This window comes from Lynx canadensis, chromosome B4 (assembly GCF_007474595.2).
Source record: "Lynx canadensis isolate LIC74 chromosome B4, mLynCan4.pri.v2, whole genome shotgun sequence".
Lineage (NCBI taxonomy): Eukaryota > Metazoa > Chordata > Mammalia > Carnivora > Felidae > Lynx > Lynx canadensis.
The window spans coordinates 62,854,871-62,880,785 of NC_044309.1; the positions used below are offsets into that span (position 1 = coordinate 62,854,871).

At 40.8% G+C, this 25,915-nt stretch overlaps 1 protein-coding gene and 1 pseudogene across 2 annotated transcripts in view; both read right to left on the bottom strand.

Moving 5' to 3' along the window:
• Positions 1-1,103: 1,103 nt before the first annotated feature.
• IPO8 (importin 8) overlaps positions 1,104-25,915 on the bottom strand; it is an 86,528-nt gene continuing 61,716 nt past the window's right edge. For both annotated transcript variants that reach the window (XM_030322090.2, XM_030322091.1), the window contains 5 exons: positions 20,872-21,092; positions 16,590-16,795; positions 13,328-13,531; positions 12,650-12,766; positions 1,104-3,050 (listed from right to left, as the gene is read on the bottom strand). In XM_030322090.2, the coding sequence (XP_030177950.1) occupies positions 2,953-3,050; positions 12,650-12,766; positions 13,328-13,531; positions 16,590-16,795; positions 20,872-21,092 (846 nt within the window). In that variant the 3' untranslated portion in view covers positions 1,104-2,952. The remainder of the gene's footprint in view (positions 3,051-12,649; positions 12,767-13,327; positions 13,532-16,589; positions 16,796-20,871; positions 21,093-25,915) is intronic.
• Positions 17,367-19,874, bottom strand: LOC115518550 (annotated as a pseudogene).

The window sequence follows — 25,915 nt, forward strand, 5'->3', positions numbered from 1 at the left end:
AAATATATCTTCCTGTATATCCCAGGCATTTTTAAAACTGCTGCTTCTATGCCATATCTCAGTAGGGTTGTTTGCTATGCTGTCTCTTTAAGGGTGAGGACTCAGTTTCCTCTTGCCCTCTTGCTCTGAGCAAAGCCTGATGATTTTTAAAGTTCCCAGTGTCGGGGCGCCTGGGTGGCTCAGTCGGTTAAGCGTACAACTTCAGCTCAGGTCACAATCTCAAGGTCTGTGAGTTCGACCCCCGCGTCAGGCTCTGGGCTGATGATGGCCCAGAGCCTGGAGCCTGCTTCCGATTCTGTGTCTCCCTCTCTCTCTGCCCCTCCCCCGTTCATGCTCTGTCTCTGTCTCAAAAATAAACATTAAAAAAAAAATTTTTTTTAAGGTTCCCAGTGTTGAGCCCCATTGATCATAAAAACTCATAAAGTCCTTCTGGCTTTCAAAGGCAAAAATTATGGGGATTCATCTTCCCATGGTGGATCCCCCCATGCCTGGGGTGCTGGATGTAGAGTCTGCTAGTCTCTTCTATCCATGCCTGAGGTGTGCCTCCCTCCCCTCCTCAGTTTTGAGGGGGGGGTTTTGTTTCTAACTGCATTGCTGCCTTTCCTACACTCTGAAGTGGCCTCTTCTCTACATTAAGCAGTGAAAGTCTGTTCTGCGAGTCTTTGGGTCATTTTCTGGGTTTACACTGATGGGGATTTTAAGTGTATTCATGGTAGTAAGTGAGGTAAGGATCTTTCTACTCTGCCATCTTCCCTGGAAGTCCCCGTTCCGCTCAACTTTGACCTCTCCTAATCTGATGACAGTCTATCAGAAAATGGCTCTCTTTCCAGCACCTTTTTTCTTTTCCTTCAAAGTCCTGCTGTGGCTTAATGGCCTTAGCTTTTTCAGAGTTTGTATCTTTCTCCCCGGGATACCACAATTTATGAGATGGGCTCTAGCTCCCAACCGCTCCCCAGGCTCCCCAGCCTCGCCGCTCCTGATGAGCCCTTGTTACCCTCCCAGGCCAACAGTTACCTTGCTCCACCTGCCCCCAAATAAGGATTTTTATCACCTGCTTAAAGCACCTCCACATTTCAGAAGATTTCACACAGAGGGGTTCAGAATCCTGGGAATCAGTCCATGTTTTATTTTACAGTACATTCATATAAGTTCCTGCATTTCCAAGGTAACCAGATCACATTCAGGTTAGCACTGCTGGTAACAAAATTATACAACTACCCTGGCTTCAAAAACAAGATAGGATGATACACATTAATATCTGTTTCCCTTTAATACTGTAGAAGACAATACCTCACAAAAATAAAATCACATGCCTTTTACAATCCAGTGTGAAGGCATATTTATGTTAAAAGAAACCATTTTAGACATGTGGAGAAGAGTTTCAAAGCTTAAGATATCTAAAATGTCCCCCCAGTGCCATCTGTCTCTTCTGTCAGCTGGCACATTCAATATCAATGCCTTGGGAAGAGAGGGACAGAGGAAAGCAAGGGACCATTTAGCTCTGAAACTCATGGCTTCTTAGGCTACTTCTGTAAAAACTACTTAAATAACCTAAAATGCTAAAAAGAGTTAATATTAACAAGGGATGGTAATATAGGAAGCACCTGGAGAAAATTCCTCCAGTAACTGAGGGGAAATAGAAGCTGCAGACATTTCACAAAAATGGAAAACTGTATCACATCCAGTAATACATTAAGTTTGGAAAATACACTTTCACTTTACTGTACGAAAAGACTATGATCCATGTTCTAGTCTTGAATCTGTTCATAAAAAGAGCCACAGCCTCCATCTGCAATATTTTCTGTAGGCATCATTACCATCGAAGAGTGACCAATATCCCAACCCTTGAAGAATATAACAAGCCAAACTGAGCTATAATAAAGGCTAGAATGAATTAGGTAGGAGAAAATTCAGATGTGTGAGAAGTAGAAGTTAAATTCATTTGGGTCATTTTTTCTAGATAAAAAAGGTTAGAAAATGTTTTGGACCCAGGTCCAACATAGCTGGAATGATAAGTTGTTGAAAATGCAAGCCCCCATCCAGAAACCACGTGCTTAATGTAGCACCCTTCTCCCAGAAGTTCAATGTGCTTTTGTATTACCAATTCATTACATAATGAAGTACATGATTCAGAATATACTTGGACTTATTGTTAATTCCAGTGACTAAAGAGTTCCTGCCACTTGCTGCCAAGAAATTTTTGAGTCCTTCACTTATTAGGTTATAAATGGAATTTATACTCATATTTTCTGACCCCAATAGAAACACCACCCCTTTCAAGGCTCAAATATATGATGGAAGAGGGAATAAGACAGTAAGAAAGCCTCAAAACATACAATGAAAAACCAGAGCCAGTGCATGTTACAACCCCTGAAGACAGCCCCCAGCAGCAGGGTGAGCAAGGGGAGCAGTGATGTTTTTGAAACCAGAGTGACTTGTAACTAACTGCCTAACAGTAAAATCACACAGTAAAATGCAGAATAAGTCAACAAATAGCCAAGGTTTACATTATATCTAGAAATATGTTTTATGCTTTAAAAAAAATTGCAATGCACTCCAAAAAAATTTTTCAGATAATTCATGTACAACAGAAGGCACTGTTATCCGCATAAATCCATTGATTCTGCATGGCAAAAACCTGAGACGTGCAATTCAATCCTTTAAATCCACCTTGGTCATTCATCCTTTGGAGAATATGATTTGTCCTTTTCAGTCCACTGATTTTGTTCTTCTTTAATTTCATACATTACAGTAGCTGCTTAGAATATATATTTCAGGGTGAGAAAGGTCAAAGGGGAAGAGGGAGTGGATAAATGTGCTGCCCAATGTCAGTTATCCGGCACAGCAGCAGGGTGCTGAAAAGCAGCTCACTGTCTTCCTCCCCTTGACCTTCACATTCCCCCGGTGAAGGAAAATATAGTGATGACATTCGGTAGGCTGATGTTCCTTCTTTCAGTTGTTGCTGGGCACAGTCCCAAAGTTAAATGCGGAGAGGACTCCTTTGTTTTCAAACGTGAAGCCTCCCTGTTGTTCAATCTTCTTCTTGGCCTCTAGTATTTGTCAAGAGAAAGGGAGGGGACAAAATTAGAGTATTTAAGGTGACAAAGTTGGAAATAACCTAAAATGAGCTAGATTTATTTATACTTAGCATTGTGAAGGACTGTGACTTACGATATTAGTTATCCTGCCCAACCAAGCATTAGCCTTTTTTGGTTTTAATTCTAGTGTAGTTAATATACAGTGTTATATTAGTTTCCGGTGTATAATATGGTGATTTAACACTTCCACACAACACTCACTGCTCATCAAGGTAAGTATATTCCTGAACTCTTTCACCTATTTTGCCCACTCCCCCCCCTTCCCCCCCCCCCCGCACCTCCCCTCTGGTAACCATCTGTTTGTTCTCTTTAGTTACGAGTGGGTTTTTTGGTTTGTCTTTTTTTCCCCTTTGTCCATGTGTTTCTTAAATTTCGCATATGAGTGAAATCATATGGCATTTATCCTTCTCTGACTGGCTTATCTTGCTTGGCATTATACTCTCTAGATCCATCCGTATTGTTGCAAATGACAGAATTTCATTCTTATTTATAGCTGAATAATATTCCATTGTACATATACACAATTTCTTTATCCATTCACCTATTGATGGACACCTGGGCTGCTTCTATCAATTGGCTATTGTAAATAATAATAGCAATAAACACAGGGATGTGTGTGTGTGTGTGTATATATATATACACATACATATATACATATATATACACTCATACATATATACACACATACATATATATACACACATACATGTACACATACATGTACATATACATATCTTTGATTAGTGTTTTTGTGTTCCTTATAGCTAACTACCCAGTAGTGCAATTACTGGATCATATGGTAGTTCTATTTTTCACTTTTTGAGGAACCTCCATACTGTCTCCCACAGTGGCTGCACCAATTTGCATTCCCATCAACAGTGCACAGGGTTTCCTTTTTCTCTATATCCTTGACAACACTTGTTGTTTCTTGTGTTTTTTATTCTAGCCAGTCTAATAGGTGTAAGGTGATCTCTCATCATGCTTTTGATTTGCATTTCTCTGATGATGAGTGATGTTGAGCATCTTTTTACATTGTCTGTTGGCCATCTGGATATCTTCTTTGGACAAATGTCTGTTCAAGTGTTCTGACCATTTTTTAAATGGATTGTTTTCTGGGTGTTATGTTGTATGAATAATTTACACTAACCATTTACTGGACTGTCATTTGCAAATCTCTTTCCCATTCAGTAGGCTTTTAGTTTTGTTGGTTGTTTCCTTTGCTGTGCAGAAGTTTTTATCATGATGTAATCCCAACAGTTTATTTTTGCTTTTGTTTCCCTTACCTCAGGAAACTGATCTAGAGAGACGTTGGTATAGCTGATGTCAGAAAAATTACTGCCTGTGCTCTCTTCTGTAAGTTTATGGTTCCAGGTCTCCCATTTATGTCCTTAATATATTTTGAGTTTATTTTTGTATATGGTGTAAGAAAGTGGTCCACTTCTCCCAAAACCATTGAAGAGACTCTGTTCTATTGCATATTCTTGCCTCCTTTGTCACAGATTTACTGGCCATATAATTATGCGTTTATTTATGAGCTTTCCGTTCTTCATCTTGATCTGTGTGTCTATTTTTGTGCCAGTACCATACTGTCTTGATTACTACAGCTTTGTAATATACCTTGGAATCTAGGATTGTGATACCTCCAGTTTTTTCTTTTTCAAGACTGCTTTATTTGGGGTCTTCTGTGGTTCCACACAAATTTTAAGACTGTTTGTTCTAGGGGCACATGGGTGGCTCATTTGGTAAGCGTCTGACTTCAGCTCCGGTCATGATCTCACAGTTCACAAGATTGAGCCCTGCATCGGGCTCTATGCTGACAACTCAGAGCCTGGAGCCTGCTTCAGATTCTGCGTCTCCCTCTCTTTCTGCACCTCCCCTGCTCCCTTTCTCTCAAAAATAAATATAACATTAAAAATAATTTTAAAAAAAGATGGTTCTAGTTCTGTGAAAACTACTGTTGGTACTTTGATAGGGATTGCCTTAAATCTGTAGATTGCTTTGAGTAGTATGGACTTTTTAACAACATTCTTCCAATGTTTTATACTTTTCAAACTATAGGTCTTTTACCTTCTTGGTTAAGTTTATTCCTAGGTATTTTACTCTTTTTGGTGTGATTGTAAATGGGATTGTTTTAATTTCTCTGACATTTCATTATTAGTGTATACAAATGCATGTTGATTTTGTATCCCACGACCTTAATGAACTCATTTATCAGTTCTAGTAGTTCTTCAATGGAGTCTTTAAGTTTTCTATGTATACAATCCCATGTTATCTGCAAATAGTGAAAGTTTTACTACCTCCTTATGAATTTGGATGCCTTTATCCCTTTTTGTCTCAAGCTGTGGCTAGAACTTCCAGTACTATGTTGAATAAAAGTGGTGAGAGTGGACATCCTTGTCTTGTTCCTGATCTTAGAAGAAAAACTGTTTTTCACCATTCAGTCTGATGTTAGCTGTGGGTTTTTCACATGTAGTCTTTATTATATTGAGCTATGTTCCATCTACCACTTTGTTGAATGTTATTATCATGAATGGATGTTGTACTTTGTCAAATGTTTTTTCTGCATCTACTGAAATGATCATATGGTTTTTATACTTTATCTTATTAATGTGATATATCACATTGGTTGATTTGCAAGTATCGAACCACTCTTGCATCCTGGGAATAAATCTCACTTGATTGTGATGAATGATTTTTTTTTAACATAGTGTTGGATTTAGTGTGCTAATATTTTGTTGAGGATTGTTGAAATCTGTCTTCACCAGAGATATTGGCCTGGTAGTTCTTTTTGTGGTATCTTTATCTGGTTTTGGTATCAAAGTAATGCTGGCCTCATGGAATGAATTTGGAAGTTTTGCCTCCTCATTTCTTTGAAAAGTTTAAGAAGAATAGGTATTAACTCTTCTTTAAATGTGTGGTAGAATTCACCTGTGAAGTCATGTGGTCCTGGACTTTTGTTTGCTGGGAGTCTTTTGATTGCTGATTCAATTTCATTGCCAGTAACTGATCTGTTCAAATAGTCTATCTCTTCCTGGTTCAGTTTTGGGAGAACTGGTTCAGTACTGGCAATGTTTCTAAGAAGTTACCCATTTCTTATAGGTTGTCCAATTCATTGGCATATAATTTTTCACAATATTCTCTTACAATCCTTTGTATTTCTGTGGTGTTACTTCTCCTCTTTCATTTCTGATTTTGAGTCCTTTCTCTCTCTGATGGGTACAGCTAAAGGTTTGTTAATTTTTGTTGATCTTTTCACAGAACCAGCTCCTGGTTTTATTGATCTATTGTTTTTCAGTTTCTATATCATTTATTTCTGCTCTAATCATTATTATTTCCTTCCTTCTGCTAGTTTGGGGATTTGTTATTTTTTTTTTCTTGTTTCCTCGGGTGTAAGGTTAAGATTTTTCTTGTTTCTTAAAGTAGATTGGTATCATGATTATCTTCTCTGTTGAGAATGACGTTTGCTGCTCCCAACAATCTTTGACCACTGTGTTTTCATTTTCATTTGTCTCCATGTATCTTTTTATTTCTTCTTTGATTTCTTGGTTGACTCATTCATTATTTAGTAGCATGTTATTTAATCTCCATGTACTTGTGTTCTTTCCAGGTTTTTTCTTGTGGTTCATTTCTACTTTCATAGCATACTGCTCAGAAAAGATGCATATGACTTCAATCTTTTTGAATTTGTCAAAACTTGTTTTGTGGCCTGATACGTGATCTACTGTGGAGAATGTTTGATGTGCAGTTGAAAAAATGTGTATTCTGCCGTTTTAGGACAGAAGGTTCTGAATATATCTGTTAAATCCATCTGATCCAGTATGTCCTTCAAAGCCATTATTTCCATCTTGATTTCCTGTTTGGATATCTCTTCTTTGATATGGGGGGGGGGGGGTCTTGGAGTCCCTTCCTATTACTGTATTACTATCAGTTAATAACAAATAAAGGAACTAATTGTTTCATGTATTTGTGTGTTCCCATGTTGAGTGCATAAATATTTACAACTGTTTTATCTTCTTATTGTTCCCTTTAAAATTATGTAGGGTCCTTTCTTTGTCTCTTGTTAAGTCTTTGTTTTAACATCTATTTTGCCCAATATAAATATTGCTACCCTGGCTTTCTTTTTGCTTCCATTTGCATGATAACTGTTTTTCCTTCAGTCTGCACATGCCTTTGGGTCTGAAATGAGTCTCTTGAAGGCAATATATAGATGGGTCTTGTTTTTTCATCTGTTCCATCACTCTCAGTCTTTGACTAGAGAATTTATTCCATTTATTTTTTTAGGGTTTTTTTTAATGTTTTATTTTTGAGACAGAGACAGAGCATGAGCAGGGGAGGGGCAGAGAGAGAGCAAGACACAGAATCCGAAGCAGGCTCCAGGCCCTGGGCTCTCAGCACAGAGCCCGATGCAAGGCTCAAACTCACAAACCACGAGATCATGACCTGAGCCGAAGTCGGACACTTAACCGACTGAGCCACCCAGGTGCCCCTAGTCCATTTGAAGTAATTATTTATAGGTATGTATTTATTGCCATTTTGTGACTTGTTTTGTGGTTATTTTTGTAGTTCTTCTCCATTCCTTTCTTCCCTTGCTCTCTTCCCTCCCCATAAGCTGGCTTTCTTTAGTGATATACTTGGATTCCTTTCTCTTTATTTTTTGCATATTACTGGTTTTGATTTGTGGTTACCATTAGGTTTGTATATAACATCTGCTATATATAGCAGTCTATGTTAAGTTGATGGTCACTTAAGTTTGAAACCATTCTTTAGTCCTGTCCTTCCCCCCCCCCCACCCGCATATATTAGGTATATGGTGTCATACTTTATATCCTTTTGTGAGTCTTTTACTGGTATTTACAGATATAGTTATTTTTACTTCTTTTGTGTGCTTTCTACTTTTATTACTCATGGTTTTTGTTTTCCACTAAAAGAGTCCCCTTTAACATTTCTTGTAGTGCTGGTTTAGTGGTCATGAATTTCTTTAACTTTTGTTTGGGAACCTCTTTATCTCGCCTTCTATTCTGCATGATAGCCTTGCTGGATAGAATATTATTGGTGGCAGATTTTTTTCCTTCCAGCACTCTAAATATATCTTGTCGCTCGCATCTGGCCCGCAAAATTTCTGCTGAAAAATCCACTGATAGCCTTGTACATAACTTTCTCCTTCTCTGTTCCTGCTTTTAAAATTCTCTTTGTCACTACTTTTTGCCATCTTAATTACTATGTATCTTGGAATGGACCTCCTTTGGTTGTTTTTGTTGGGAAATCTCTGTACCTCCTGGATCTGGATTTGTTTTCTTCCCCAGATTGGGGAAGCTTTCAGCTATTATTTCTTCAAATGAACTTTCTGCCCCCTTTTCTCTCTTCTTCTGGCATCCCTATTAATGTGAATGTTATCAAACCTGATGGAGTCACTGAGTTCCCTAAATCTATTCTCATTTTGCATAATTTGTCTTCCTCTCACCCGCTCACCTTAATTTCCATTATTCTGTCCTCCAGGTCACCGATCCATTCTGTTTCCTCTAGTCTACTATTTATTCCACTTACTGTAATTTTAATTTCAATTATCATGTTCTTCATCTCTGGTTCTTTTTCACTGTTTTCTCTTTGTTAAAAATCCTCCACTGTTACTTCAAGTCCAGCAAGTATCTTTATGACCATTACTTTAATTTCTCTATCAAGCATATTACTTATCTGTTTGGCTTAGGTGTCTTGCTATTGTTTTTTCCTTTTCTTTCATTTGGGACATATTTCTCTGTCTCATTTTGTGTAACTTTCTGTGTTTCTCTGTGTTAGGAAATTCAGCTACATCTCTTGCTCTTGAAAGTAGTGGGTAGAGCATGGCATGCAGTTTTAACAAGGTGGTGCTGGTCCTCTGCCAGAGGGGATGTGTCTCTGCCCCGGAGACCATGGCTGGCCAGACCGATCTGCAAAGCATGCAAAGGCAGGGTGCACAGTGTGTGTGTGTTAGTTTTTTTTAAATTTACATCTAAGTTAGTTAGCACATAGCACAACGATTTCAGGGGTAGATTCCTTAATGCCTCTTACCCATTTAGCCCATCCCCCCTCCCACAACCCCTCCAGTAACCCTCTGTTTGTTCTCCATATTTAAGAGTCTCTTATGTTGTGTCCCCCTCCCTGTTTTTATATTATTTTTGCTTCTCTTCCCTTGTGTTCATCTGTTTTGCATCTTAAAGTCTTCATATGAATGAAGTCATATGATATTTGTCTTTCTCTAATTTCGCCTAGCATAATACCCTCTAGTTCCATCCACGTAGTTGCAATTGGCAAGATTTCATTCTTCTTGATTGCTGAGTAATACTCCATTGTGTGTGTGTGTGTGTGTGTGTGTACACACACACACACACACACACACACACACACCCCTCATCTTCTTTATCCATTTATCCATCGATGGACATTTGGGCTCTTTCCGTACTTCGGTTTTTGTCAATAGTGCTGCTATAAACAGTGGGGTGCATGCGTCCCTTCGAAACAGCACACCTGTATCCCTTGGATAAATACCTAGCAGTGCAATTTCTGGGTTGTAGGGTAGTTCTATTTTTGGATTTTTGAGGAACCTCCATCCTGTTTTCCAGGGTGGCTGCACCAGTTTGCATTCCCACCAGCAGTGCAAAAGAAATCCTCTTTCTCTGCATCCTTGCCAATATATGATGTTGCCTGAGTTGTTAATGTTAGCCATTCTGACAGGTGTGAGGTGGTATCTCATGGTGGTTTTGATCTGTATTTCCCGGATGATGAGTGATGTTGAGCATTTTTTCATGTGTCTGGATGTCTCTGGAGAAGTGTCTATTCATGCCTTTTGCCCATTTCTTCACTGGATTGTTTTTGGGGTGTTGAGTTTGATAAGTTCTTTATAGATTTTGGACACTGGGGCGCCTGGGTGGCTCAGTCAGTTAAGCGTCTGACTTCGGCTCAGGTCATGGTTTCACGGTTTGTGGGTTCGAATCCTGCACCGGGCTCTGTGCTGACAGCTCAGAGCCTACAGCCTGCTTCGAATTCTGTGTCTCCCTCTCTCTCTGCCCCTCCCCTGCTCATACTCTGTTTCTGTCTCTCAAAAATAAATATTTTAAAAAATTATAGATTTTGGATGCTAACCCTTTGTCTGATATGTCCTTTGCAAATATCTTCTCCCATTCCATTGGTTGCCTTTTAGTTTTGATGATTGTTTCCTTCGCTGTGCAGAAGCTTTTTATTTTGATGAGGTTCCAATAGTTCATTTTTGCTTTTGTTTTCCTTTGCTCTGGAGACGTGTTGAGTAAGAAGTTGCTGTGGCCAAGATCAAAGAGGCTTTTGCCTGCTTTCTCCTCAAGGATTTTCCTGTCTTACATTTAGGTCTTTTATCCCCTTAGTTTGAGTTTATTTTTGTGTATGGTGTAAAAAAGTGGTCCAGGTTCACTTAACAGCATGTTGCTGTCCAGTTTCCCCAGCAACATTTGCTGAAGTGACAGTCTTTTTTTCCATTGGATATTCTTTCCTGCTTTGTCAAAGATTAGTTAGCCATACATTTGTGGGTCCATTTCTGGGTTTTCTATTCTGTTCCATTGATCTGAGTGTCTGCTTTTGTGCCAGATCTGTTCGTGTTATCTTGATGATTACAGCTTTATAATACAGCTTAAAGTCCGGGATTGTGATGCCTCCTGCTTTGGTTTTCTTTTATCAAGATTGCTTTGGCTATTCAGGGTCTTTTCTGGTTCCATACAAATTTTAGGATTGTTTGTTCTAGCTCTGTGAAGAATGCTGGTGTTATTTTGATAGGTATTGCAATGAATATGTAGATTGCTTTGGGTAGTGTTAACATTTTAACAATATTTGTTCTTCCTATCCAGGAACATGGAATCTTTTTCCATTTTTTTGTGTCTTCTTCAATTTCTTTCATAAGCTTTCTATAGTTTTCAGTGTATAGATTTTTCACCTCTTTGGTTAGATTCCTAGGTATTTTATAGTTTTTGGTGCAGGGTGCACAATTTTAATAAGGTTCTTGCGTCCTCCACAGGTAACCAGCTGCCACTGCTGGGACTGAGACCCCACAATGCGCACAGTAGAGAGGCATGGTGTTGGCAGTTTGCAATGGTCTTCTAGGGAAGGGGGCCCACAGCACCAGAACTGAGGCAGGCCCAGCTAAAAAGGGTGGGGCATAGTATAAACAAGTTAGGTAGTGAATGCCGGCTCCAGGCTGGTTCCTGCAGGTGTCTGAGTGTTTATGCCGGAAGGCAAGGAAGGGAAATGGCACCCACCAGCTCCTTGTTCCTGGAGGAGTCTTCCAGCAATCTCAGTCTCTCTGGGACACACAAATGCCCTCTTGTATGCCCTGGGCATTTTTCAAAGTACTGCTTCTATGCTGTGTTTCTGCAGGCTGTTGGCTGTGCTGTGTCTTTAAAGGGATGAGGACTCAGTTTCCTATCACCCTCCAGACTCTCCCAGAACTGAACCTGCTGACTGTCAGAACTCATGAAATTTGGTCCCTCTGGTTTCCAAAGCCAAACGTTATAGGGATTCATCTTCCCATGTAAGCTCGAACCATGATGGTCTGTTCTCTCTCTTCTCCACACCTGCGGATCCCTCCCTCCAGTGGACAGACCCGTAGTCCATTTAGCTTCCCACTGCATCTCCACTCTTCTATCCTCTCTGATGTGGACTCTTCTCTACATTTAGTTGTAGAGTTTGTGCTGCCGTCTCTGGGTCATTTTCTGGGTTATTTACCCTGATGTGAGCGTTACCTAGTTGTATCTGTGGGGTGACGTGAGCTCAGGATCCACCCATTCCACCACCTTCCCTGGAAGTCCCTGAGTATCAGCTTTTAATAGGGCTATGTCAGTAAGTAGTTATGTTACTATTACAGAAAAACTGCTAAAAATGAACAAAATGGAAAAACTTTACCTCCCCCAACTTCCAGGAAAAATGACAAAATGAAAAGGTGCAAAGTGGTTTTTTTAATAGTTCTATAGGCTACTGCTGACAGTGTACCCAGAATTCTCCTGATACCGACTCTGTGCAGGGCTGACAAGAGAACTCTATGCAGAAGAACTTAGGTTCTAAATTCCAGGTGCCTATTCCATGTTTTGCACTAAAGTATTTTTGTAATTACAATTTTTTTTCCACTGATTTTCTAGGAGTGACCATAATAATGTCTGCATAGAACAATTTCTCCAAGTCAAAAACTGAAAATCAACAATCACTACCACGTAAATCCCAGCAAAAGAAATGAAGAGTGTTTCTTTTCCAGGAAGACAAGCTCCTTATAAGAATTCATGAAGCGAACTGGCTCCAAAACAGAGGGTAAGTACATGAATACCACCACCACTAAAAGACACCTATTAATGCACAGGGTTTTGCAGAGCTAAGATATCATGATCAGTGATTTAAAAAAAAAATCATACAATAATAATTATCTTGAAAGGCTGGCCTCTAACAATTTTTAAAACAGTCTTTATGTGCCACAAGGCTCATTAAGAAGGTAAGAAGGTTGCTCATTAATAAGACTGACTACTGGCACGCTGATGCCCTCCAATCTGGGAATGCAGCTGGCTGACCTGCTACTGTCCTCCGGTGCTCTGCCAGGGTATACACCTCCTGCAGCGCCCTCCTCTGGTCCTCACTGAGCGGTGCCATCAGCAGCTGGTACCAGGCAGCATCCCGATTCTGCACAGCTGTTGCATTTGGGGAGTGTGTAGAAGAAGAAAAAGATAAGAGTCTAGTGAAAATTATCATTACAGAGAACAAAAGTACAGGATCAAATTACGATGAAATGATTGCAGAAAGTAAGAGACAAACTTATTCCAGCAAGGATTATTTCTGAGTACCCACTCCATATCTAACCATGTGTGGCTATCAGAGGAAGGTTAGGACATTGCAAATCTCTGTGTTGCCCCAGTTCTCGACCTCCTTCACCATCTCTTCCTCCTGGGGTTTTACTATGCTCCCTAAAATCCAGATCTTGGCAAACACCTCTATTCACATGCTACCATGTTCCGCCAGATTTTCCCCGTACCTGCAGTTTCGGCTTCACTCCCACACCAAGAACTCAAGTTAGTGCTTGAGGAAAAACCATGCTCTAAGCCTCCCAGATTTTTCCATTTGGACATCTCACCACAACTAAAACCAAACTTAACATCTAAACTGATTTTGGACAATTCCCAAAACAATTTTTAAACCGAAGGAAATAAAGAATTTAGAGAAAATATCTAAAAATTTAGGGAGTAAAGACATACTTAGCAGAGCTTGTGTAAAAATTTGATATTCATCCACACTATTGTCAAGGTCAAGTGGAGTGCTGAATCCCTCAAGGGCAGTTTCTTCCAACACTTCTTCATCCCAATCATCCTCCTCCTCCTCCTCATCTTCACCTCTTCCGTTATTCGACTGCATAGCTTGAGCGGTTACATTCGTCTCCTCTTCATCACTTGAAATCTCCTCTGGCAATCCATTAATTATTTAAAAAGAATCAGAACACAAAAGGACAAAACATAAAATTCTACAGAACAAAAATTATAAAATGACATTCTGGAAATGGAAAAACTACTGCCTATTTTTACATGAAATTCTAAAAATAAAACTTTATAGCTTGTTAAATTGAAAATGACTTTAGAGGCACCTGGGTGGCTCAGTCAGTTAAGCATCCAACTTCAACTCAGGTCATGATCTCATAGTTCATGAGTTCTAGCCCCGCATCAGGCTCTGTGCTGACAGCTCAGAGCCTGCAGCCTGCTTCAGATTCTTTGTCTCCTCCTCTCTCTGCCCCTCCCTGCTCGCACTCTCTCTCTCTCTCAAAACTAAATAAACATTTAAAAAAAAAATGACTTTATACTCCTCACTGAAAACAATTTCCAAGTAACCCTAAATCTATAGTCCACTGGACATTACTGTTTTGCTATGGCTGTCTCATATTCATTTATATAAAGATGCTAATTAATCAGAGTCCCAAGTTTTTTGTCAAAAAAAAAAAATTGTGCAGTCAGTACATTTTTTTTAATGTTTATTTTTGAGAGATTGAGAGTGCAGGCGGGGGAGAGGCAGAGAGAGAGGGAGATACAGCATCCAAAGCAGGCTCCAGGCTCTAAGCTGTCAGCACACAGCCTGATACAGGGCTCCAACTCACGAACCGCAAGATCATGACCTGAGCCGAAGTCGGACACTTAACTGACTGGGCCCCCGGTGCCCCAGTGCATGTGTTTTAAGTAACAATGAGTTCCCATTGAGAATTTGGGTCTCTCAACAGTTAATTCAGTTGATTACAAACTACTCAGAAGTGTTCAAATGAGGTCATTTCTGCTAATAGAAACATAAAAATACAGAAATAAAGAAAAAATAGCTACATGTGTGTTGAAAAGTGGAAAGCTGAATTGCATATCACCATGGATTCTATTTTCAGGGCTGATCTGTTCTAAGCAGTTAGCCCAATATTATAAATAACTGGAAGATAGTAAATGCAGAACAAAATCAACCCAAGACAGAAAAACCTAGAGTAAAACCCAAACCAGGCAGTATTATTCCAAAACTATTTCTATAAAACATACCACACTAAAGCACCTGAATTAAATGGCAAAGTAGTTTTAGGGATAAGGCAAGAAACAGAAGTTTTGATCATGCATACACACGTATATATATGTATATATGACACATATATATGACAAAAATAGCAAGAAATACCTTTCCTAATTAGTCATTCTATACTTCAGCACAAATTGAACAGGAAAGTCTGGAAAATTACCAGAAATTTTTTCTCACGTCATATTAGTTATAAGCCAACAGTTTACAAAACAAAAAATTAGAACTGAAAAAAAGAATTCTATAATTGTTGGCCTATACTTAGCAAAAGAATAAAAACCCTTCTAGTAAAGAAGTCCTACATAGAATTCAGGAAAGCAAATTAGATCAGAAGTTGTGCTCTATGTTAGGAGTTAGAGAAGAGTACCATTCCTCATACCCAAACTAGGATGATGCGAATTAAATGCAAAATGTTTAAATCTACACTTGTATGTTTTACATGAAACATTCTGATTTTTCTCATTTAAAGAAATTCTGGTTTTTTTAATTTTTATTTTATTTTATTTTATTTTTTTAACGTTTATTTTTGAGACAGAGACAGAGCATGAATGGGGGAGGGTCAGAGAGAGGGAGACACAGAATCTGAAACAGGCTCCAGGCTCTGAGCCATCAGCACAGAGCCCGACGCGGGGCTCGAACTCACGGACCGCGAGATCATGACCCGAGCCGAAGTTGGCCGCTTAACCGACTGAGCCACCCAGGCGCCCCTAAAGAAATTCTGTTTTTAACAGATATTGTAAGTTTCTCAAATTCCACATATGAGTGAAAACATAATAGAAGACCATGGGGGAAGGGAAGGAAACAAAAAAAAGTTACAAATGGAGAGGGAGACAAACATAAGAGACTCCTAAATACAGAGCACAAACTGAAGGTTGATGGAAGCAGGGGAATGGGGAAAATGGGTGATGGGCACTGAAGAGGGCACTTGTTGGGATGAGCACAGGGTGTTGTATGTAAGAGATGAATCAAGGGAATCTACTCGTGAAGCCAAGAGCACACTGCTAGCTAATTTGACAGTAAATTATATGAAGGAAGGGAGGGGAAGGGAAGGGGAAGAAATTCTGCTTTTAACTGGAAGAGGGAAAAAAAACTCCATTTGGAGTTGGATTAGGTTACTTCCTGCACCCAAGCAAGTAGTTTTGCAATTATCATCAAATAAAGATCTAATATCCTTGACTCTAACAATCTTATTCTGTCAATTAAGCAAATAACCTTCATTTATGTACTTTACTCCAAATTTAATAATACGTAAACCATAAGTTTCTCCCAATTACAATTTTTAAGAACCATTAAAAAAAAACATCAGGCATTCTATTAATCTGTTATACTGATACTTCCCTTAACTAATGGTTCATTGAATTCATGCTGCCGACTTCACAGAGACTATTGGCACAAACAAGAAAATGAAATACTGGTTCCTAACTCATTGTCAAAACTATTTGATTCTGTTATAAATGTATCTGAATTTCTCAGAGTTTAACAACATTCATTAAGCTCAATAATTATTTAAATGTCAAAAAATTAACAGATTTAAATTTACATTACAGGATATGTCAACCAAACCCAAAATATTTGTTAAATGTGCAACAAGCCAAAGAATGTAACTGAATGATTCCAAATAGACTAAAATTCAGAGAAAATGCATGCTCAAATCAAAATCAATTCTAGGGGCGCCTGGGTGGCGTAGTCGGTTAAGCGTCCGACTTCAGCCAGGTCACGATCTCGCGGTCCGTGAGTTCGAGCCCCGCGTCAGGCTCTGGGCTGATGGCTCAGAGCCTGGAGCCTGTTTCCGATTCTGTGTCTCCCTCTCTCTCTGCCCCTCCCCCCGTTCATGCTCTGTCTCTCTCTGTCTCAAAAATAAATAAACGTTAAAAAAAAAAAAATTCAAAATCAATTCTAGCATTCATTACAATTAGAAGACTTTACCGTTTTCTTCCATATCAGCCTTCTCTGCTTTTGAGCGATCTTCCTGGTTTACCAGTTGTCTGGTAGCACAAACCTGCTTTAGGCCAAGGAAAAGGAAAAGAATTGAGGGTACAATCTGTCCCACCACAGCATCTACTGCAGGAGGTCGATTTTGCAATTCCAAAAGGATACTCAGTCCTATTATACACATCTTCCGGTCATGATGCCTACAAATCACAAAGAAAAAAATGTACTCATGAGAAATGGGGACAACTGAAGATTCTACAAGAACAAATGGCCAAGGTGATTTTTAAGGTTCACTCAATGGAATTATACAGAGGGATCCCCCATCTTGTACTACGTGAAATCCTATATAAACCAAGTTTTGTAAACCAACTATCATCAAAGAGCTATAAAAGTCTGTAATCAATATGGTGAATCTTACTATAGTATCAATTTCTAACTGATTTAAATGCTTTATCTGTGCCTTGGCATAACAAGTTCTATTAAAGCAGGAATACCTGTATTTGACAGCATAAAATTGCTATCCAATGGAAAAAAGGAAAAATTCAGACTGTGTCTTCATTAGATTGGTCTACAAGGTTTCTCAGCACACACACTCTACCCCCAGTGCCAAAAGCTATTCAGAAACTCAGCATATAATAAGCAAGCTAAACTTAATGACTATAAGTACATCAATTAAATATACTCTGCTATAACATAGCATAAGGAAAATTTGATTCTGAAGGGAAAAAAAATTTTTAATGTTTATTTTTGAGAGAGAGGGAGAGACAAAGCACGAGCAGGGGAGGGGCAGAGGGAGAGAGGGAGGCTGAATCCAAAGCAGATGAAATGATGAATATATTATAAGCTACTATTATTCGCATTGCTCTTTTTTTTCCCCCCAAGCTGGGCGAACACCTCTATTAAGATCCTGAGCAAACACATGGCCTGGCCCCTCAGGAAACAGGGTGGCTTAGGTGAAGAGGCAGACGGTGCCATTGGCCCCTGAGAAAACCCACAGCTGGGGCCAGGGCGGAAAGCCACATCCAGTACACCCAGGTCTTGGCTCAGCACGTGTCCCCACAGCACCTTCACAGGCACCAGCAGTTGGTTCTGCAGCAGGTCACTGGCAGACAATGACACTCCCGTGGTCAGAGCTAGATGTGAAGACCTGGTACCAGGTGTGGAAGGCCACAGCCCTTGGGTCCTCCTGTGGTGCCTCACCACCCTGTACGGCTCACCAGAAAGGTCCAGATCAAACCACACCAGCTTGCTGTCATAGCTCCCACAGATGACCTTGTCCCCTGCAGGGTGCACTGCCAGGCTGGACACCCACTTACAGTTCGGTCTCAGCTTCTGGGTGAGCTCCTGGCACAGGAGATAGTAAAGGCAGATGCTGCACTGGAAAGTCACTAACACAAAGGACGGGACAGAGTAGAAGGCCACCCACGGTACTTGGTCATGGCTGCAGAAGGGGGTCTGCCTGCAGCGCCAGCTCAGCTAGTGGATCAGCACCTGTGTGTGGCCTGCAGGGGCCAGGACCACAGCCAAGAAGTCCCCACACCCATGCCAGGTCAACAGAGTCACAGGCTTCCCATGGCGGATGTGCAGCCACAGGTCCCCCCTGGCGTTTCTCCTCTGGGGCCTCCAGCCAGTAGGCAGGCTGAACGGCCGGCATCTCAGGTGGGATGAAGGCACACAGCAGCTGGTCCTCGCTGCCCACCACCAGCTGGGCCCCCAAGGCCAGGATCAGTAGCAGCACCAAGTCCTCTACAGCCCCAGCCACCAGGCAGATGGTGGGGTGAGTGTTCCGGCCAATACTCCTCAGCATACCCACAACGGGCACGGTCCTCGTGCAGCGGGCGGCAGCCACCTCCCAGAGTCATAGTAAGCCATCGTCGGAGCCTGAAGCCAGCCACTGGCCCTCTCCAGGATGACACTAAGGTGGTGGACAAGGTTGCTGGGGCCTCTAGAGACCAGGACCTGACAGGCGAGGAAAGGCTGCGGGTCCTGCGGCTGGGACAGTTTGGGGACGAGGTCTTCAGGGTTCACATTCACCCTCACCTTGCACTGCCGTGGACACAGTAGAGGTCAAGGCAGCATGTGAAGCATTCCTGAAAGAAACAGCTATACACAGGCACACCCCGCAGGTTTGGAAATTTGCGTGGCAGGAAGGTGGGCTTCCTCTCACCTGGCTCCCATTGCTCCCACACCTCTTCGCTGGGCAGATACGCAGGAGGTGGGCCGTAGAACTCAGTGTGACCCTGAGGACCAGCTTGGGAGTGTGTATGCGTATCTTGTGCCCATCTGGCCCAACATCGGGGTCTTCCACACCCACAGATTACTGAAGCTAGGGGTGGGGTTCTGGGGCCCGTGAAGCTGCATCTGGCCCATCTTAATGGCATATGCCCCAAGTGAGAGACCCTCTCCTTCTCCACCAGGGATGGGATGAAGCTGTGCTTGTCAGCAGGTCAGCTGGTTACTGAGTGGAGCACCAGGTCCCCAGTGAAGAAGTCCATAGCCAGCTCATACAGATCGAAGCTCATGTCCCCCAACTGGCCCCTCTGCAGCCACCATGCCAGGGCCACCTGCTCATCGGTCAGCCATAAGTTGTGCCCTGTCATCCAGTCCTGCACCATGCACTGGTAGTCACGATCATCCATTTTGTGCAGAACCTGGTCCAGCTTGCCACGAGTACGCAGGGACTTGTAGCTGTGCCTGCCATCCATGCCCAATGCCCATGCCCACCATGTTCCAGATGTCCTCTGTCCTTGGGGAAGAGGTCCCGGCCTGCACCTGTGGCCCAGTGGTCTTCTCCATCACTGCTGATCCTATCTTCTCCCTCTGCCGAGTCATCTTCACTCCTGTCACTGCTAGAATCTTCCAAGCCTGAGAACGTGCTCTCTGTCAGAGAAGTGACAATCTCTGCCATCCTGGAGGCTAGGAGGAGGGGCACAGATCAAAGAGAACTCCACCAGCTCCAACTCCAGCTCTGGCTCCAGTGGCCGCTTCCCAGGCCGTGCCTGTGTCACCGCCACACGCCTGCCACACTACCCAGCCGGTCCCAGCCCACTGCATTGCCTGACTCAAGTTACTAAAGCCAAAGGAGTATATCATAACAGGAACTGCACTGGACCTGAGGATGCCCCCCAATAGGGGTGCACATTAGGTGTCAAGAGGATCACAGCAGGAAAGATGATTATCAAGTAGGACTCTAAAGAATCCAAGGAAGCATAAGCCAAGCCTGTCCAGTCTGTGCAATAGTAGAAATGGCGTTTCTATCTTTGGAAAACTGCTTCTAGATGCTAATAAAGAGAGAAGCATTCCAACTGCATAACTGTGAGTGACAAAGCCTCTGCTCCCTAAATCTTTGTCAGAGAAAACTTCAAGCACAATTTTTTAAAGTATGTTCTTCCCTTCAAGTCTTTAATAAAAAATCTAAATCAATGACAAATTCCAGTATCCTACAAGTAGAAAAACTAGAATACACGCAGCAGCTTGTTAGTATCTTCCCCCACACCTGTTCTGCCATGCTAATTCACACCTCTATCACTTGGCAGTGTCCTGACTACTCCTACTGGAATTCTCCTTCCTCAGCATTTCTCAATGATATCATTTCTAAATGTTCTCTTACAAAACTTAAAAAACAAAACACTAGTTGTATCTAATGTTTTAAACAAATTAATTGCAATCTAGCTCAAATTCTAGCATAACAATCACTAATAGGTGTGGGGTCACTTGAGGTGGGCAGGTACCTACTACTCGGCATCTCATTTTGCTTATGTTTGAGAAGTAGGAGAGTGCTTCACATGAAGACAAACTCTCGCACCAGGGAAGCACCCAAGCTACAACGAACAATCCTTCTTTCTGACCTCACATTTGAGAACAAGCTCCCTTGAGATCTGCAGAGTTCCAATATCCAATAACCTGCGCCAGTATATCTTTACCAGACTGGCATTTTCCTTAGAAACCTGACCCCATTTAGAATGTTTTTACCTATACACACTTAATAGTCATGGAACCTGATGGACACTTAGTTCTCATTGCCTAAAGATCTAATGCTATCACGCAAGTAAAAAACAACTAGGGACAGACTATACCTAATTTTCAGAGCCTGCATTCTTTCCACTAGATTATACTACTGAAACACAGTTTAATTCTCTAAAAATTAAAATTTATGTTTACAATGCACTAAAAATAATCCTTAAAAATGAAAATTACCTCTTTATATGCTATTTTACATTTTTAAAATCAATGTTCCAGAAACAGAAATGTAGAGTAAAATCCAAAAGACACATACCCAAGAAAACAATCCGTATCGTTCATCCACTGATTTATAAACTGTACAGTTAACGGTCCAGGATTGTGAGGCAACTGAATTTGTTCTAAAGTATGTAGCAGCAAATCAGGGTTGTAGTACAAGGCAGCAATGGCAACCTGAAGACACATGGTGCGGAGCTCACTAGTTTTCACTCCTCGGGTTAGTCTCTCCAAAACAAGTTGAACAAAGAGAGGAATGCACTAGAGAAAACAATAAAGAAGAGAGTCAGCCATACACAGAGAAACCAGGTAACTTTTATAGAAAGCAGTATGTTGGTAGAGAGTATTCTCAAATAAGATACCCTTAAGGACAATTAAACCTTTGCTTACCTTGTTCTTATGGTATTAAACAAATTTATATTCTCATAAAGCCCAGAGATTAAATGGCCAAAAAGAGGTCCTAGAGCAGTGAGAGGAAGTCTCCTTCCCTTCTCTTTTTTAATGTTTATTTATTTATTTTGAAAGACAGAGTGAAGGAAGGGCAGAGGGAAAGGGAAAATCACAAGCAGTCTCCGTGCTGTCAGCGCAGAGCCTGATATGGGGCTCAATCTCACAAACTATGATCGTGACCTGAGCCTAAACCGAGTCAGACACTTAATCAACTGGGCCACCCAGATGCCCCAACAAGTCTCCTTCCTTTTTGAGTGCAGATTACAGTGAAGACTATCCCACAAGAATCCACACTCAAACGATGGCAACAATCCAAATATAGACCCAGCCACTTCCACATTTAAGGTAAAATGACTAGGTTGGAATTTTTGTGAAATCAGATTAAATGGGACTTAGAAAATAAATAAGCATGACATGACCAGAATTTCTCTTGAGAAAGAAAATTCCTAAGTCACAGAATGTAAAGTACAGCATGGTGACTACATTTTCATAATGCTGTATTACAGCCACCTGGGTGGCTCAGTCAGTTAAGCATCTGACTTCAGCTCAGGTCATGATCTCACAGTTCATGAGTTTGAGCCCTGCTTTGGTTGAGCCCTGCTTCTCTCTCTCTCTCTCTCTCTCTGCCCCTTGTGGGATTCTCTCCCCCCCCCCACCCCTCCCTCACTTGCTCGCTCTCTCTCAAAAAACAATAGTAATGCTGTATTACATATTTGAAAGTTGCTAAGAGTAGATATTAACAGATCTTACCACAAAGAAAAACAATTTGTAACTGTGTATGGTGCTGGATATAACTAGACTTATGTGATCATTTTACAACATATATAAATATCAAATCATTGTGTTATATTATCTCAATAAAATAAAAATAAGAAAATTCCTATTAATAGAAGACTGAAGAAAAAATGGTAGACTTCGCATTTGAAAATGAAGGCAATTCTACCATTGATGAACCACTTTCATTAGAAGTATTTCCTTTTTTTTAAAAATTTTTAATGTTTTTATTTATTCTTGAGAGAGAGAGAGAGAGAGAGAGAGAGAGAGAGGGAAAGAGTGTGAGTGGTGGAGGGGCAGAGAGGGAAACACAGAATCTGAAGCAGGTTTCGGGCTCCAAGCTGTCAGCACAGAGCCCACTTCAGATCCTCTGTCCTCTCTCTCTCTCTACCCCTCCACCACTCACACGCTCTCTCTTGCTCACTCTCAAAAAAAATAAATACACAAAAAAAAATTTTTTTAAACTAGTTCCTAATAGTTATTTTCACTAAAAGGGATGGGCTGAAATGATTTGTGTAAAATAAAATCCTGAGGTGTTAATTAAGCTCATTTTAAAATTAAACTTCAGCAGAAAAAAATAAAAAATAAAAAATAAATAAAATTAAACTTTAATCCTCAGGGAGGATTGGAGGACTAGGCAGAGCACAGAGGTGGTTGAGGGCAGTGAAGACACTCTGTATGTTACTAGAATGGCGGTTACATATCATTATACATCTGTCCAAACCCATGAAATATACAACACCAAGAATGAAGCCTAGTGTCCAGCGTGGGCTCTGGGTGATAACGATGCATTATCAACGTAGGCACATCGACCATAACCAATGTACCACCCTCGTGTATATGTTGATAATGGAGGACACTATGCATGTGTGGGTAAGGGGTATATGGGATATCTCTGTTCCATCTGCTCAATTTTGCTGTGAACCTGTAACTGCTCTAAATAATACTCTATTAAACAACAAAGTTTCACATAGAAATTTACGAGTTAAATTTAATTTTTTTTTGTGGTCCAAGTTATAAATATATTAGGAGCAGCAGAATACTAACTAGCCTTATTTAGGAGGATACATAAAAGTACCATGTATAGTTATGTGTTTTAGGTTTTTTTTTTTTTTTCTTAATTTTTTTTTTTTTCTAACGTTTTTATTTATTTTTGGGACAGAGAGAGACCGAGCATGAACGGGGGAGGGGCAGAGAGAGAGGGAGACACAGAATCGGAAACAGGCTCCAGGCTCCGAGCCATCAGCCCAGAGCCCGACGCGGGGCTCGAACTCACAGACCGCGAGATCGTGACCTGGCTGAAGTCGGACGCTTAACCGACTGCGCCACCCAGGCGCCCCTGTGTTTTAGTTTTAAGATTGAGATTTTAGGGACGCCTGGGTGGCTCAGTCTAGGTTAAGTGTCCAACTCCCGATTTTGGTTCAGGTCATGATCCCACAGTCGTGACATCAAGCCCCATGTTTGGCTCCCCACTGATTGTGGAGCCTGCTTGGGATTCTCTCTCCCTATCTGCCCCTCCCCTGCTCATTCTCATTCTCTCTCTCTCAAAATAAATAAACGTTAAAAAAAAAATTGAGATTTTATAAAGGGATGACTAGTTTGATGTTTGATTAACCCTACTGGTTTCTTCTCAAATTCCAATACAGAGCATTCAAATAGCACAACACATGTAGGATGTAGGCTACATTAAAAATTATTACTATGGGAGAAAGGGGAACCCTCTTACAGTGTTGGTGGGAATGAAAACTGGTGCAGCCACTTGTGGAAAACAGTATGAAGGTTCCCCAAAAAGTTAAAAATACAATTACTCTATGATCTAGTAATCATACTACTGGGTATTTACCCAAAAAACAAAAACACTAATTCAAAGGGATACATGCACCCCTGCTTATTGCACCATTATTTACAATAGCCAAATTATGGAAGCAGCCCAAGTGTCTATCAGTTGATGAATGGATAAAGATGTGGTGTGTGTATATATATGTATACATACATACACATACACACACACACACACACACACACACACACACAAATAGAATATTCTGCCATAAAAAAGAATGAAATCTTGCCACTTGTAATGACATAGATGGAACTAGAGAGTATAATGCTCAGCAAAATAAGTCAGTAAGAGAAAGACAAATACCATATGATTTCACTCATAGTGGAATTTAAGAAACAAAACAAATGAGCAAAGGAAAAAGGGAGAGAGGCAAACCAAGAACAGAGTCAAATATAGAGAACAAACTGATGGTTACCAGAGGGGAGGTGAGTGGGGGGATGGGTTAAACAGGTGATGGGAATTAAGGAGGGCACTTTTTTTTTTTTTGTCCAATAACTCTTTATTTTTTTTTTCACTATATGAAATTTATTGTCAAATTGGTTTCCATACAACACCCAGTGCTCATCCCAAAAGGTGCCCTCCTCAATACCCATCACCCAAACTCCCCTCCCTCCCACCCCCCATCAACCCTCAGTTTGTTCTCAGTTTTTAAGAGTCTCTTATGCTTTGGCTCTCTCCCACTCTAACCTCTTTTTTTTTTTTTTCCTTCCCCTCCCCCATGGGTTTCTGTTAAGTTTCTCAGGATCCACATAAGAGTGAAACCATATGGTATCTGTCTTTCTCTGTACGGCTTATTTCACTTAGCATCACACTCTCCAGTTCCATCCATGTTGCTACAAAGGGCCGTATTTCATTCTTTCTCATTGCCACGTAGTACTCCATTGTGTATATAAACCACAATTTCTTTATCCATTTATCAGTTGATGGACATTTAGGCTCTTTCCATAATTTGGCTATTGTTGAGAGTGCTGCTATAAACATTGGGGTACAAGTGCCCCTATGCATCAGTACTCCTGTATCCCTTGGGTAAATTCCTAGCAGTGCTACTGCTGGGTCATAGGGTAGGTCTATTCTTAATTTTTTGAGGAACTTCCACACTGTTTTCCAGAGTGGCTGTACCAGTTTGCATTCCCACCAACAGTGCAAGAGGGTAAGGAGGGCACTTGTAATGAGCACAGCGTGTTGCATGGAAGTGCTGAATCACTATATTGTACACCTGAAACTAACATTACGCTGTGAAAAATTTTAAATTAAAAAATTTTTAAATTATTATGGTAAAATAATTATAGTAAATCAATGAAGCCATAAGAAAATGTAAACTAAACTTGAAAAGCTCTTCTTGAGATACTTTAATAATAAAGTTTCATTTTAACAAATGTTTACTATTACTTGCAAAGCCATTAAGAATACAAAGAAACTCTGAGGTTTTAAAACTAATAAAACTAAAATTATCCTTTTCCACTAATACACCATCAATTGTGGGGACTGATTATGCAGAATACTTCTATATACTACTATGGAGTGATCTACAGGATGGATATATCATTATGTGAAGAAGGTAAGATGGGAAAAAAAATATGTACAGTATGCGGCTGTTTAAAAGGTGAGGAAAGAAAAAGGTGAGGAAGGAAGAATGAATACACCTCTTTGCTTACCTTTTATTTTATCTTAAATGTTTAGTTTTGAGAGAGAGAGACAGAGCACAAGCATAGCAGGGGCAGAGAGACAGGGAGACCCAGAATGCACAGCAGGCTTCAGGCTCTAAGCTCCGAGCTGTCAGCACAGAGCCCGACACAGGGCTCGAACCCACAAACCGTGAGATCATGACCTGAGCCAAACAAAGTCAGACACTTAACAGAGTGAGCCACCCAGGTGCCCCGGCTTACTTTTTAAAATGAAAGGATAACTAGACACTGGGGGTGGGCAGACAGGGAGAGAGAATAAGGGGAGAGGGGAGAGGGATGGAAGCCAGACTTCTCTGAATACACCTTGTTTCATAAATTAGATTTCAGAATTA